Source organism: Ceratina calcarata, unplaced genomic scaffold (genome assembly GCF_001652005.2).
Source record: "Ceratina calcarata isolate Rehan_Ccalc_2016 unplaced genomic scaffold, ASM165200v1 scaffold569.2, whole genome shotgun sequence".
NCBI lineage: Eukaryota > Metazoa > Arthropoda > Insecta > Hymenoptera > Apidae > Ceratina > Ceratina calcarata.
In genome coordinates, this window is record NW_017176894.1 from 612,148 (window position 1) to 625,053 (window position 12,906).

At 47.9% G+C, this 12,906-nt stretch overlaps 2 protein-coding genes across 4 annotated transcripts in view; one reads left to right on the top strand and one right to left on the bottom strand.

Annotated features, from left to right (window-relative positions):
• Nucleotides 1-12,906, bottom strand: part of LOC108629484 (rho guanine nucleotide exchange factor 10) — a 34,125-nt gene that overhangs the window by 17,114 nt on the left and 4,105 nt on the right. The window contains exons 2-5 of one of the 2 annotated variants that reach the window (XM_018032193.2): nucleotides 12,669-12,839; nucleotides 12,287-12,540; nucleotides 11,165-11,452; nucleotides 10,641-10,795 (exon numbers count right to left, since the gene is read on the bottom strand). In XM_018032193.2, the coding sequence (XP_017887682.1) occupies nucleotides 10,641-10,795; nucleotides 11,165-11,452; nucleotides 12,287-12,540; nucleotides 12,669-12,776 (805 nt within the window). In that variant the 5' untranslated portion in view covers nucleotides 12,777-12,839. Of the gene's footprint in view, nucleotides 1-3,660; nucleotides 5,263-10,640; nucleotides 10,796-11,164; nucleotides 11,453-12,286; nucleotides 12,541-12,668; nucleotides 12,840-12,906 lie in introns of those variants that run through there. The other variant, XM_018032194.2, reaches the window with a different exon arrangement.
• Nucleotides 5,852-10,066, top strand: LOC108629485 (uncharacterized). 2 transcript variants are annotated; one of them, XM_018032196.2, is made up of 6 exons: nucleotides 5,852-6,273; nucleotides 7,032-7,125; nucleotides 7,925-8,027; nucleotides 8,186-8,472; nucleotides 8,547-8,661; nucleotides 8,728-10,066. In XM_018032196.2, the coding sequence occupies exons 1-6, from the start codon at nucleotides 6,240-6,242 to the stop codon at nucleotides 8,914-8,916; spliced, it is 822 nt and encodes a 273-aa protein (XP_017887685.1). In that variant the 5' UTR covers nucleotides 5,852-6,239; the 3' UTR covers nucleotides 8,917-10,066. The 2 variants fall into 2 exon arrangements, with proteins under 2 accessions (XP_017887685.1, XP_026673147.1); XM_026817346.1 differs by lacking the exon at nucleotides 7,032-7,125 and having other exon boundaries at nucleotides 6,172-6,273.

Sequence of the window (12,906 nt, forward strand, 5' to 3'; positions counted from 1 at the left end):
TTTTAGCACGTAGCTATTTATTATTAGCATTATTCTTCCGACGTCTGATTTCTTTTTAATTATAGGAAATGCGTTTTTCTAAGGTACATAAACTTTTGGGATTGACTGTATAGCCAATACATCCTTAATCGAGTCGACAAATTTGTTTGAAACGGTGGTTTCGTTATCGGGTCACCGTGTATAATAGGCGGTAGCGCGCGGAAGAGATGCTTGTTGCATGCATCGGAATGCCGGGGAACCTGCAAGACAATTCACGAGGCAGCCGAACCAGTTAAACCGAGCCTGTTGCATCCAACACCCACGCGAACGCGCTTCGCCTACGAGGCGAGAGGTATATTGTTTCCATTCTTTGAAAATAGAACCGCATCCCTTCGGGCCCCGGCATCTCGCTCCTCCGCGCGGTCCCAACAATGCGTCGTGTCCGCTTCTTCGCGCCGGCTTTAAATCGGAACGGGTCGCGTCGCCGCGGATAAGGCATAACATGCAGGTGCAACGCGGCAATGCGCAACAAACTGCAGGTACACGACCGTTTTCTCATACACGTACGCGCGCAGAGGAGGCGGGCACGGTAGCTGCAATACCCGTGATATGCATCCCGTACGGTGATCTTTGAAAGCGCATTGGCTAATTTAATTCATACACGACGTCGAGAGATCCTTCTAGCTATCTCGGAACGAACGACGCGAAATTTTTAACGCCGTTTAAGGAAGCGAGATCAAGATTCAACAGCCACTTTCAAACGGTTTCGCGACGTACCTCTTTCCAATTGGCATGCACATATTTCACGTAATATTCGAAAGCCGAGTCAATTGCGCGATATCGGTTTAACGAGGCAGTGACGTTCGCCTTTGAAATTGATAATTGAACGGGACGAAAACCGCGGGCATGGTCATTAATTGCGAGGGCGATTTAATTAAACACAGGACACAGTACACCGTCCTTGCCTTCCGGAAGCGTCTCGTAAAACGTGTTGCGTCACAGGTGTACGCGCGCGGCATCAAACCGTAGTGTACCTATGCGACCAATTAACTACCACGCGTCTCGTTTATCTCTGTTCCCTAACGGGCAGATTAAACGTTCCATATTTCCTTCGCGTGGCATGTGCTCTCCCTTTCTTATAAACACGTCTGCATAAACACGGCCATCATCCGTCCATGGAAACGTACGGTTGTTTAGTTGTAGCTGGAACGTTTGCGAAAAAAAGACGGAGAGACGTACGGGAGGTCGAGGGTGAGAGAAAGAGTTGGCATTAAATTTTAGGACCGTGTCAATTAGTTAAAAGCGACTAGCGGAGCGTGGGGCTCGGGTACATAAAGTCTGGCAACAGCGCGGCACTTGAATACTCATTGTAAGCACGTATAGACGCAGAGGCTGCGGCGGCCGAATCGTGTGAGCGGGCGCTCACGGAGCCGGAGAGGCCACGGCTTTTTACAGTGACACACGTGCTCCCCACTAACTTTATTTCTGACGACAGAGTCCACGATTCGAGGAGTCATCGGCACGAGAATACTTCCTTTTTCGCTACCCGCGGAGCCGAATTTACTGCAACTACGCACCCGGTTATCCCCGGTGGCTCCGTTATATACCCGGTCCGCGTTTAAACGCGCATAACCGAGATTAGGAGTCGGCCGTGTTCACGCCAACGCGGGACAGGCGAACCAGTTCGTCGCGTTCGCTTCGACGATTTTCAATGGACATTCTTCCAGCAGGATATTGCGCAATCGACCGACGACCTCGACCGTTATGAACAATGATCCGAAAACCCGCCCTGATCATCGACTAAAATCCCAAATTAGATCTTTATCTCGCTCGCGGAAAATGTTTCGCTCCTGCGCTTATCGGGATTTCATAAACGGATCGCACGTTTTATAAGCAGGGAACAGAAGAAGAAAATATATGGAACGAGGCATTGAACTCTGTTAACGCTATACCTGACATGGAGAGGGAAAAGTAAAGCGAAACTGGTTTTTAGGAAAAGCAAAGTCGTTCCTGTCCTATGAAATAACACAGGTTGGATCGGATTACGTATATCTGCCGTTCTATTATCGCTACGAATTGCCTGTTGCGGTCGCAGACACGCGATGCTCGTCACGGTCACTGTCCCATTTTTTTTTCTCGAGTTGTGCGAAATCGCTTCTCCGTATATTTAATGTAACACAGTTCGTATCCCATTTTTCCTAGGATTCAAACTAAAACGATTTCCGATTCGAAGGAGACGAGTTAACGCGAGTTATCGCGAGAAATGGAAGTTGCACTCACGCGAGAGAAAAAGCACGTGGGTTCTCACCCGACGAAAGTCCGGATGGGTTCGGTAGTTCGGTACAATTATCCTTGTCGCTTTCGAAAGGTACAAATTAGTATAGATTTGCTCCCTTTCACTATCTCAACCGGTTCATCTACAATAATAGAAGCGAGCGGTGAATTTTTAATAACCGGCGAAATACCAACACGGCCGGTATGACATTTCAATCTGCAGTTTTATGAGAGAGAAAGCACGCCCACGCGCGGGATAACAGGTCCTAGATCTGGTAGACATTCGATACTCGGCCGCCGGTTTATAAGGCCGTACTTAGATCGCACGGAATAAATTACCATATTAACTAACCGCATAGAGGTGTCCCGAACAGGGTTACTCGAGCCTCCCAATCTCGCGAATCGAGACGAATTTGAATTTTAAAGCGATACCCTCGCAGGTGTCGAGCGGTCGCCGGTCGCACCGTCGCCACAAGGCTTGTGCCGATTACGACTTACAATAAACGGCCGCAGCGACGACATACGGTTTATCTTTTTTTTTTTCTAAACGACTGGCGAAGTTTACAACTCGTTACACGAACGAAATATCTATTTCTAAGTCCGCGCCATCGCGTGCGCGACCATTCTATGCATCCGTACGTTATTGTTTTACGACATAATAGTCCGCCTGCGGTCGTCGTTTACCCGGATTTATGACTACGAGTGGTCGGGGGAAATAAAATTACGAAACGCATTTCCCATCAGGCGTTTACCATACGTATTGCGTACGCGTAAAACAAGATTGGTCAACGAACGTTTGGAAACCGTGGCCGGACACAATCGAATCCGATGACATCTTAAGCAGCTATTCCTAAATTGCTAGTAATTTTACGGTCAATTCTGGCGGGCGCGCAACGAGCGCGCGAGAATTCCGAGATGATTCATTGAAACGCAAACTCGATAAACGAAGACGTCATAAAACGATTCGCGGATCCACTGTTATGCGAGAACCAGACATAATAATAATATTGGCCGATGCAGTATGCACCAAGAACGCGGAACGGGCACTGTCCCGAAGCTGACGCCGCGCGATACGGGCGTTTCGTCGTTTCCACGCAACCGTGCCGATGCCAATTACCGGAACAATGATCGACCGTGTCGCAATAGAATCGTTCGCTCGCACGGACTCGATTTCATATTCGAAATCGAGTCCCGTAGGAAAATAACTAACGCTTCGTTAACTTCTGGCCCTTTACGAAGATATCGATGTGGCATCTAAATCGCGAAACGTTTGTACGTCATCGATGCGCAGAAATTATAAAGCAACACGTTCTATCCGAACAGGGGTGAACGTTCTGTTTCTGGTTGAACGCCGTCACCGGATACTTGGACACGGTATTTTGACAATCACAATTGAGGGAGACTTACATTTGATCAGGATGACACCATTGTGCAATTCCTCCATCTCGCGGAGGCGAGCGATCCACGCCGCGTTTCCTCCTCCAGATTAAAAGAACTGTTCGTTATATGGAGCACCGCTGGTCGCGTTTACACTCTGCGCAACGTGCTCACCGAATACGAGTTTGTGTCGAGAGCAACAACATACGCGGCACGATATCGGCGCGATTCGATTCACAGGGGAGCAGTCGAACGTCACTTGTCCAGCACTGGGGTACACGGCGAAAAATCACGGCGTACACGTGGTCACGCGGCCGGCCGCGGGCATAATTAATATCGCGGCGTGCACCGATAAGAACGCGTCCTGTCCGACGAAGAAACGCCACCGAAACCGAGTAAACATGGCCGCGCGCGCGCGCCTCTCTAACTCTCCGTGGCCCGCGGACCCGTCGTCGCGCACTGAGGGAGGTTGCATGGAAACGAAGGGCACGGAGGGAAGATAGAGAGACCGTGGGGGAGAAAGAGAAAAAGAACGATCGAGCGAGGCTGCGGCAGCTTCGCCGACTGCGAGATAGAAGGAGAAAGAGGCAGCCACGGAGGGGGAGAGAAAAAGAAAGAATGGAACTGAGGGGTGCTGCAACTCGAGAGAAGAGAGAAAATGTTAGAAAGAGAGAGTAAAAGTGCAGGCAGTCAGCGTGGAAAGGAAAGGAGAGAGGTCGACTGGTCGGTCTTGGAAAGAACAAAGATGAGAACTAGACAGAGAGAATAAAAGAGTAGGCCGTTTCGCGCCTATACGCGGACGGAAGAAGGGAGAAAGAAACCAGAGACAAGGTGAACGTGGTAGGACAAAGAGGAACAGAGACGGCATTCGAATGATGGTAGTTGGTCGAAACGATCGCGACGTGGCGCTTGAAACACTCGGTTCTCGATCCCGAGAGTGATGCGTCTGTATACGATACAAAGATTATCAAACTGTTGCTTAATATTTTAATTAAACAATCCTCTTCCACGAAGCATTTTCTAAAAGATGTATTCTTGGAACGTTACGCTCAGGCGAACAGGATAAAAGCACGATCCTTCGACCTGAAGGCATTGTCGAACGGTAAAACCGCCCGGCAGCTGGACTTTGAGAGCTCTCGTTCTTCCAAATGTATACCCAGCCTTCTGCTCTTCAAATTGACAGAGCGGTGAAAAATTCTAGGAAAACATCGAACCCTGCGAACGGAATTCGTTCTGTCCATGCTTCGACATGGCATGCAACAGCAGTGCTTTCGATATGCTCGGACGTAGACTCAAAAAATGATATTGTATATAATTCTGTTAACGAATTTCAGATTTAATTAACACAAATCAATTGTGTATTGTAATAGAGAACAGTCGGAACACCCGCCCGATATATCGGTCCCTTTCCCTCCACCCACCACGGTGCACCTCTTTCTATACCTGCGCGGAGGTAACCCATGCAGAAGGAGGGGATTATGGGTGCATAAAAGAACGAGTTCTACGGGGACCGACAGTCGGCGAGCGCTGCGCCGATTGAGGCAAAGGCCTTGAATATTTGAATTATTGAATTTTTACTTGTAATAAAGGAATATATGAAATCGTATTGTCATTTATTGCTTGTTTTTGGCTTATCGAATTCCCAAAGCAATTATCTTTGTAAATCGATTAATTCTGCGACTGGATTACACGCGTGCCGACGTTATCGGATTTATCGACCTCGATTCTAGAAACGTATTCTCACGAGACTAAACACGTCAATCTCGTGTCAAACAGTTAATACTTGTTCAATTTGTGAACGGAATCAGAAATCTAAACTACGCAGCAAGTACTACGTTGTTTAAAATTAAAACTATGAAATGAATCGACGGGGTGCGGATTAAAAAATTATCGATCAAACGATTCGTAACAAGAAAAAGATCGTCGTAAGCAATAATTAAATGCATGGTCTTTACGCAAGCGAAATATGACGCGTCTCGGAAGTCCACGCGCGCAAAGTATTTCAAGACATTTCAACATACAGCTGCTAGTCCTTTTTCCCACGCGTATAAATCATCTAATTCAGCGATAAGAGTTTCTGGCTAGATCAAAATACATCGCACGATCGGCGTTGCCAATGAGGCAAACGGCCAAGTTAGGTCAATTGTATTTATACGGTGCTTCCAGTAGAATCATACAAGAAGAAAAGAAACAAATTACCTGGAACGGCATATTATTGTCAACGATCGATCAAAGCGCGGATCTATGGATCAGCCTATGGTCGTTAACACAGCTGGGAATGGAGCACGGTCGCTCGAACAAGGAGGAAAAGAGCCTGTTGTGTAGTTTTAATGGGAGATGGCGACGCGGTTTGTTTTCCATTCTTGCTTGGCACGCATCCAGAGAACAAGCCGGTTAGGTACATACACGCTTGGAGCAACTCGCGTTTATACGCGTCTGACTATCGCTCGTCCCCACCAAATCTCGAACTTCGCAGCTTCCACCACGGCTGTGTCGTTCGCTACGACTCCCCCCTAGCTCCTCATTGAGGACTGAAACCATGTCTAGATTTTAGTACGCATCAGAATCTCCGAGTACGAGTTTTGATTGCATTCTCCGCATCAATCATCATGACGCAGACGTCTCAACACACGAAATTTCGATGTAAGTTTCAGTCGATACGACAAGCCCACGTGGCACGTCTCTGTTCGCGTCCGGTGCGACGTTCATCACCGTCGAAATTCATACCAATTGTTTTACCAACGTGCTCTCGTCGTTTCTGCTTCCACTCATAGATCAGCGATCCATTTTTGTCATACATAAATCTAACGCGACGCGCAAGTGCGACTTCCACTGCTTCGCTTGCATCGTCATCGCTGTGAGAAGCGTATTCCCACTCTGCACTGCTTTAAACATTCCAGTTCCCCTGTTCGGTTTAAGTTCCCGCCTATTTACAGCTTTAATTATCAGATTATGCTTCGGCTCACAATGCACTCGCATCGCGACGCGTCAATTGCATCCTAGACCTTTTTTCCAATACGTCGTCAAGATCATCCGTGATTCGTCATCGATCATGTAATCAAACGATTAGTCTCGTTTTTCTGACGATCAATCGACTACCTCGATGCACACGAGCGACTCGAAGAAACGCGTAACGGAATGAGTTGCTCGCGCGCCTATCCACGTGTTTCTGCGCTATTAGAATTGTTATTCGTTCCCGCTTCTTTCCCCATTCCTTTCTCTCGTTTTTCTTTACGCGGCGACCGATCCCTGTCTGCTACGTGCCTCGAGATACGATATTTCTCCTCCGGCGGTATAATAAGCGTCTAATACGAATCGTAACCATGACTACGGCGATAATAATCGCTAGTCACGCAGGTAGTCACGGGGATTTCCCCTACCGCGTTTGCGGATGTCCACAGGGACCGAGAATCTCACCTGCCGGTTCATTCAGCTCCGAAAGGATAATGGGAAGCTGTTCACCGGCCGCAAATATTCCGCCCAGGCGGGATGGGAGTAAGTAGAACCACTCTGACCCCTTAAACGTTCTAAACGTCGATCCGAGAATTCCAAATATCTCAATTTCGTTGTCGAGCAAAAAGTTTTCACCGTCAGCGCGTCTCGCATGTGCGAGGATAAAAAGGTACTGACAAAAAGTCTCGTTTGCATCATTCATCAACCGCGACGTTCTCGCGCCGGTCGACCTCGAGAGCGAAAAGACACGGGACGAGCGATTTTTCACGTGTCAAAACGCGATCTTGCCCGTCTCGTTTTACCATCGGTCACGATCTTTTTATTTCATCCTCTTTCGAACTCCTTATTAGGGACGCGAACGGTGAAACCGAAAAATAAAGAACGCGATTGCTATTATTACCGACTCCCCTCTGATTATATACGACTTGAAAAGTTGAGAGAATTGGATTTGATATGTCTATTCATTCGGTTCATCAAAATACATGAAACATATTGCTTTTTAATGAGCGGAAACATTACGCACCCTAAACGCAGCGTGTCACAAGAACGGAAACGGAAATGGACGGGAATATTGCGGTTCGTTCAGTGGCATCTTGTCCGTACTTGATCGAGTATTCTTCTTATTCTTCTTCAACCGTCCCGTTATCAGTCGAAACGCGTACGCTCGCCGATAAGAGCAAAACAATAGCCCGGTTTTATTTCGTATCGCGAATAGTGTCTTCACTGTTCGTTTCTCGGAACGCGAATCGCTTCGAATAGGCAACACAAAGAGCGAGACTGAACGCGTTTCATTGTCGTCCCTTATCTAAAATGTCTCTTTATTTACGCTCCCGATTTTTAGGTATATTTTACAACAGATGCGGGAGGAGTTCCCTACAGTGATGGCCAACGTGCAGTACAGAGTACTAAAGAAGAAATGGTCCAACTTGTTACAACAGTACAAAGTGAGATAGGCGCCTTTCAATTAACTTTGGGCCAGTGCACTGACCCCAAACTCATTTCTCGATACGATTATTTAAGATCTAACGAATTAAAAACGATACGATAGTTTTTACCTCTTTTTCTTTTTTTATTATGCATTTGATACGGAGATCTGTTAAAGGAATTGAAGAACCCGGTGCACGGGGACAGAAATAAAACGGACGACATTTCTTGGCCGTTCTACAACGCGATCGACGAGGTTGTAGGATTCGATCGGGAGAAGACGCCGATCAACGATGATTTTATCGATCCCCACGAATTCCTTTGCGTCTCCGTGACACCGGAAGAGCCTACCTCGTCCGCGGACGCGCTTCCGCTACGATTTCATCCGGAAACCGTGAGTGGGACGTGTGACTCGCTTCCGGATTACCGCAAAATCAAGAAAGCGCGATCTCCCCTAAATAGCAAGTGCGATACTTTCGGTATTCACGTATTAGAAACATTTCACTTTCCGCAAAGAATAAATAAAAATCGGTCTTTAGGCAAAGGGGGACAAATTCCATACGAAGGAGAGCCTTGCCGCGGCTACCACGTGCCACGGAGTTGATAATCGAGGAAGTGACGTCAGTGGCGGACAGCTCCGAACATTTGCGTAAGGTATGTATAGACTATGGAAACAGAGGACAGTTGTTTTAAAATTTGTACTGAACGAAACGTTTCTAGGTCTGTAGGCACGGCGAAAATGAAATAAGGCCAAGAAAGTCGCAGAGGAGAACCCGAGAGGATCGCGAGTCACGGACCGATCGATGCATCGAGCAAATCTTCGAGTACATCAAGAAACGGGACGAGGAGAACAGATCTATCATAGTACGCTTGATGCACGCCGTGGAGAGCATCGCCAACAAGCTGTAACGTTGTTTAGACGAGGAAAGACGCCTGACCACTTTCTACGAATCGTTGTGCAATCATGACGCGATCAGATTACATGGATGATGCTCGAATAACTATTATGTTCAACGTCGTAATTCGTTTTTTCTCAAAAGATTTTCTAAAAATTTGAGGAATATCGGAGAAGTAACGACATCCGGCGATCACAACGCCGGTATTGTTTCGAACGGTACAACGGCGTCCTCGAGTTTCTGTGTAGAGAGATTAGGGTAGGCCTGGGCCGTTCGAGAATCACGACAGGAGAGATCCCGCAAACCATATGGTCGAGAGCGAGTGGGCTGAGAGACTGCTCTTTTCCGAACATCTGCCCCCATGCGCACGACTCTACGTTTACAATCTTTCTGGGCTATCGACAGGATCCCGGCGGCATCGGGTAAAAGATTACTTTTGTTCGTGACGTTTCGCAGTAGCGCGAAACTCTATACCGCTAGGATCGCGTCGGGGAACTACTGGCGCAAGAAACTTTAACACGTCCATCGAGAACCGATTTAAAACGAGCTCTTTGATACTGCTTTCTTTGAAACTTTTAATAAGGGGAATGAAATCGATGAATGCATCATCGGAAATGCTAGTAAAACGCTGGTTCAGAACTGGCAAGGGAATAAAAGGAGAGAATGAGAGAAACGGAGGCGGAGTCGATGCAAAGCAGAAAGAGAGAGAGAGAGAGAGAGAAGCGGGAGGGGCGAGTGAACGAACGAGATGGGCGTGCACGTGGTCTCGCATCTGCTTCTCCACCGAGTGACCTCGCGGCTGACCCCTTCCAAGTACCAATAATTAACTCGGTTCGTGCGCCAAATGCACACGAGCGCGTACGGGACCGAATGTTTGCGTCATAGCCGCGGTGAGGCCAGTGTTCCCATGAAAGAAAGGCGTCTGCACATACTTGTGCAGTTATGCGCGACAAAGGGCCGTGAAACCGGCGGACAAAAGGTGCTCGATGGCCCCCTGGAACACGCTGTTTCAACCTGGATATCGATCAAGATTGCGCCTATCGACAATGTACCTACGTACGGAACAATTAATCCTTTCGCTGTTAGTTTCGTACGGAGGAATGATACGGGGCCACGTTAAATAATTAAGCTGTACGTACTAATAAAGGATAAATGAATAAAAATTCGTGTCACTGATATTTCCAAACCCGACCTAATAACGCCTTGCCCTAAATACTTTGCGCTGGTCACACACGAGTGAAACTGCTAATCTGCCACTTGATCCTTTCGCGTGTTTCTCGAAGCACTTGCAGAAAAGGAGCGGCACCTCTGCGCACTTTTTTCTCCGTACACATTTTATTTCTCGCTCCTTCTCTCTGGCTACGTATTCGCGGCACGATAGTCGAGGGTCGTGCGCGTAACGAGAATTTTTTAACGCGGCCACCGCGCCGCGAGTATAATTAATTCCCGGCCATGAACGGTTCGTGACCGTAGCTTGACCACAGCTTCAGCTTTCGTTTCGCCGTGGATTTATTATCCCTGAGATAGCCGATGGTTGGAAAAAACAAAATCGAACCGGCTTTGAGTTATCGTTCGCAGTTTCGATCGCTCGTTATTTTCTTTGCGTACCCTCGCTTATTGTTTGAAAAAATTCGCGCGTGGCTATTACGTGGCTCGTAACGTCGTCATTTCACGATATTTTTTTTATAGTAACGGTATCTATAGGCGCGCAGCGTTGTACAAGTAGAAACGACTCACCAATCTTGTTGCTATTGGTCCCAAAAGAATGGAGCTTCTTCCAGCCCTTCCAACCCTTTTTCCAGATCATTGCCGCCTTGGTTTTACGCTGCCCGCCCGCTAATTCCGGGGTGCTGGTCTTACCCATCCCCCTCCTCAACGATCCCAGTCCAGACCTGAACAAACACCAATCGACGGCCTTAGGTCCCTTCCTGCTTCCGGAACTTGTTTCTTCGGGGTCATCGAACTTAGAAATTGCTTAGAATTGTAGTAGGCAAAGAAGCTTGTGGAATATTATTTTTATTTTCGCAGTCCCCGAAAAAAGGAACTGCGTTTCCACCCACGTAACAATTCCTATGCATTGGTTCATGAAACGCGACCTTTACACTCTTGAATATTTCATAAACCATTAAACGCCCACTGAAATATCTGCACTCTGCTCACGGCTGAGTATCAAATTTCAATGACTAATTTTCAAAGGACAGACCCGAAATTCCACAAACTTTCCCAGCGCACGGTGTACACTCAAATACATCTCTATCAACCTGTAACTTGCACTGGAGCTTCCACTGAAGCCGCTGTCCATGTCACAGCCAACAGGCGAAAGGAGGTCGTCGGTAGGACTGACCGAGGATAACAGCTCCTCTGTGGATACCCCGCGCTGATCCTGCTGCTCGTCCTCGTCGTTATTATCGACCACGGTGGGCATCAGCATCGCCTCTACGCTAAGGTTCAATTCCCCGAGCACCCGGCGATGCCGTGACTGCACTCGTCGCACCTCCTCCGCCACCAGGGATCTCCTCGAACCGTGCAACGCCCGGTGACATTGTCTGCTAATGAATCCCGGTCCCCCCATTACTATTTATATACGATTCCATTAGTATCGCATTTGCATCGTTCGATCTTATAAGCGACCGTTTGTATAGACGGCAATCAGAAGCGAATGATGGTAGCCAAGTTTCAAGCGTTTGGGGGATGCGTCGGATCGGTTTACAGGAAATGGCAATAGCGTTTAATCGAGGAGCGTTCTATCGGAAACGGCGAACCCATTAGAAGTACTATTTGCAAGACACCCGACGATTTACTCAAGGTTCGAATCCACCTTGAATAGCTGACCATTTATCTTGTCCGAACGCATGACTTATGTATGTATGTGCTCGCGCGGTGGACACGGTTGCAACAATCTCTAGTCGCTCGGCTTGTTTTCTTATTGTTCGCGACTTAATCGTTAAGGTCTCATGGCATCCGGTGCCTGGTATACGTCGAATCGGGGGCCAAGTGGCCGAGAGGAGGGAGGGGGACCGCGAGGAGACTCGTTGTCCACTTGAACCGCGCCAGTTGAAGTTCACTTCGCGTCTGGGCGAATGAACGTGCGTATTCATCAATCCTATTTTTATTCATCAACCCGTTTAGATTGAATGAAACATAATTCCACCGACTATCGTCAACGGCGTTCCCTATCGACCGTAAGAAGCCCGAGTGCACTCTCTCTTCCCTTGAAAGCCGACACCGTCTTCCTGCCGCGGAATAATACCTACCCATCGGACGTGGGTAGATTTTCACGAGAAAATCGATTGACCATTTCCGACTCGTCGCCGTCGAGAGAGACAGGATAGGATTGTGACAGGAGTTTGTAGGGAATTTTATTGATTCGATCGATTTCTTACTTGATCTCCGAGATCTCCTCGTAGATATTTTCCTCGGTGCCGTATCGCGTCATGTACGTGTGCCTCTTGAACGAGTGTTGCTGTTGTTGCTGCGGCACACGATTTAGGCCCACTTCCGCCGGATACGTACCGTGCAACCGGCTCGGGCCAGGTTCGTAGTAAGCGTACGAATAATCTTGAAGGCCGTGTTGGTGAGCAGAGCTCGTCATGCCGGGCGCCTCCGGTCCAGGATCCACCAAACCCGTGCAAGCAATCTGCAAAAAGTAGATAAATACGATTTTTAGAGATCGGTAGTCGCGTGACCGTTTCAATCATTCGTCTTATATCGATTTCGCAAGTTCACTCTTGGAATATGCCAATTGGCCGTGATTCAGCATCGTACCTGAGCATGAGGTGGCGGATAAGGCGGAGGTGGTGGAAACTCCAGGTTGACTCTTCGCGGTGTCGAGACACCAGACGCCATTCCTGGTCCCCCTAAAGACGAAGCCATGATGCATCGTTCTGATTAACGGCTAATTAATGCGCTCTTCTCTTTTTCATCGTTCTTCCGGTTCTGGAACAAACCGTACATCGTCCACCGTTAGCAATTTCCATTTGATTTCTCGGAAAGAGACAAATTC

What these genes read in the sequence shown, in the direction of transcription:
- LOC108629485 (XM_018032196.2), top strand. Translation starts at nt 6,240, where the DNA reads ATGACGCAGACGTCTCAACACACGAAATTTCGAT. An exon ending in TCAACACACGAAATTTCGAT is followed by an intron (nt 6,274 to 7,031) that starts GTAAGTTTCAGT and finishes GGATGTCCACAG; the next exon opens with GGACCGAGAATCTCACCTGC. An exon ending in TCCGCCCAGGCGGGATGGGA is followed by an intron (nt 7,126 to 7,924) that starts GTAAGTAGAACC and finishes CCCGATTTTTAG; the next exon opens with GTATATTTTACAACAGATGC.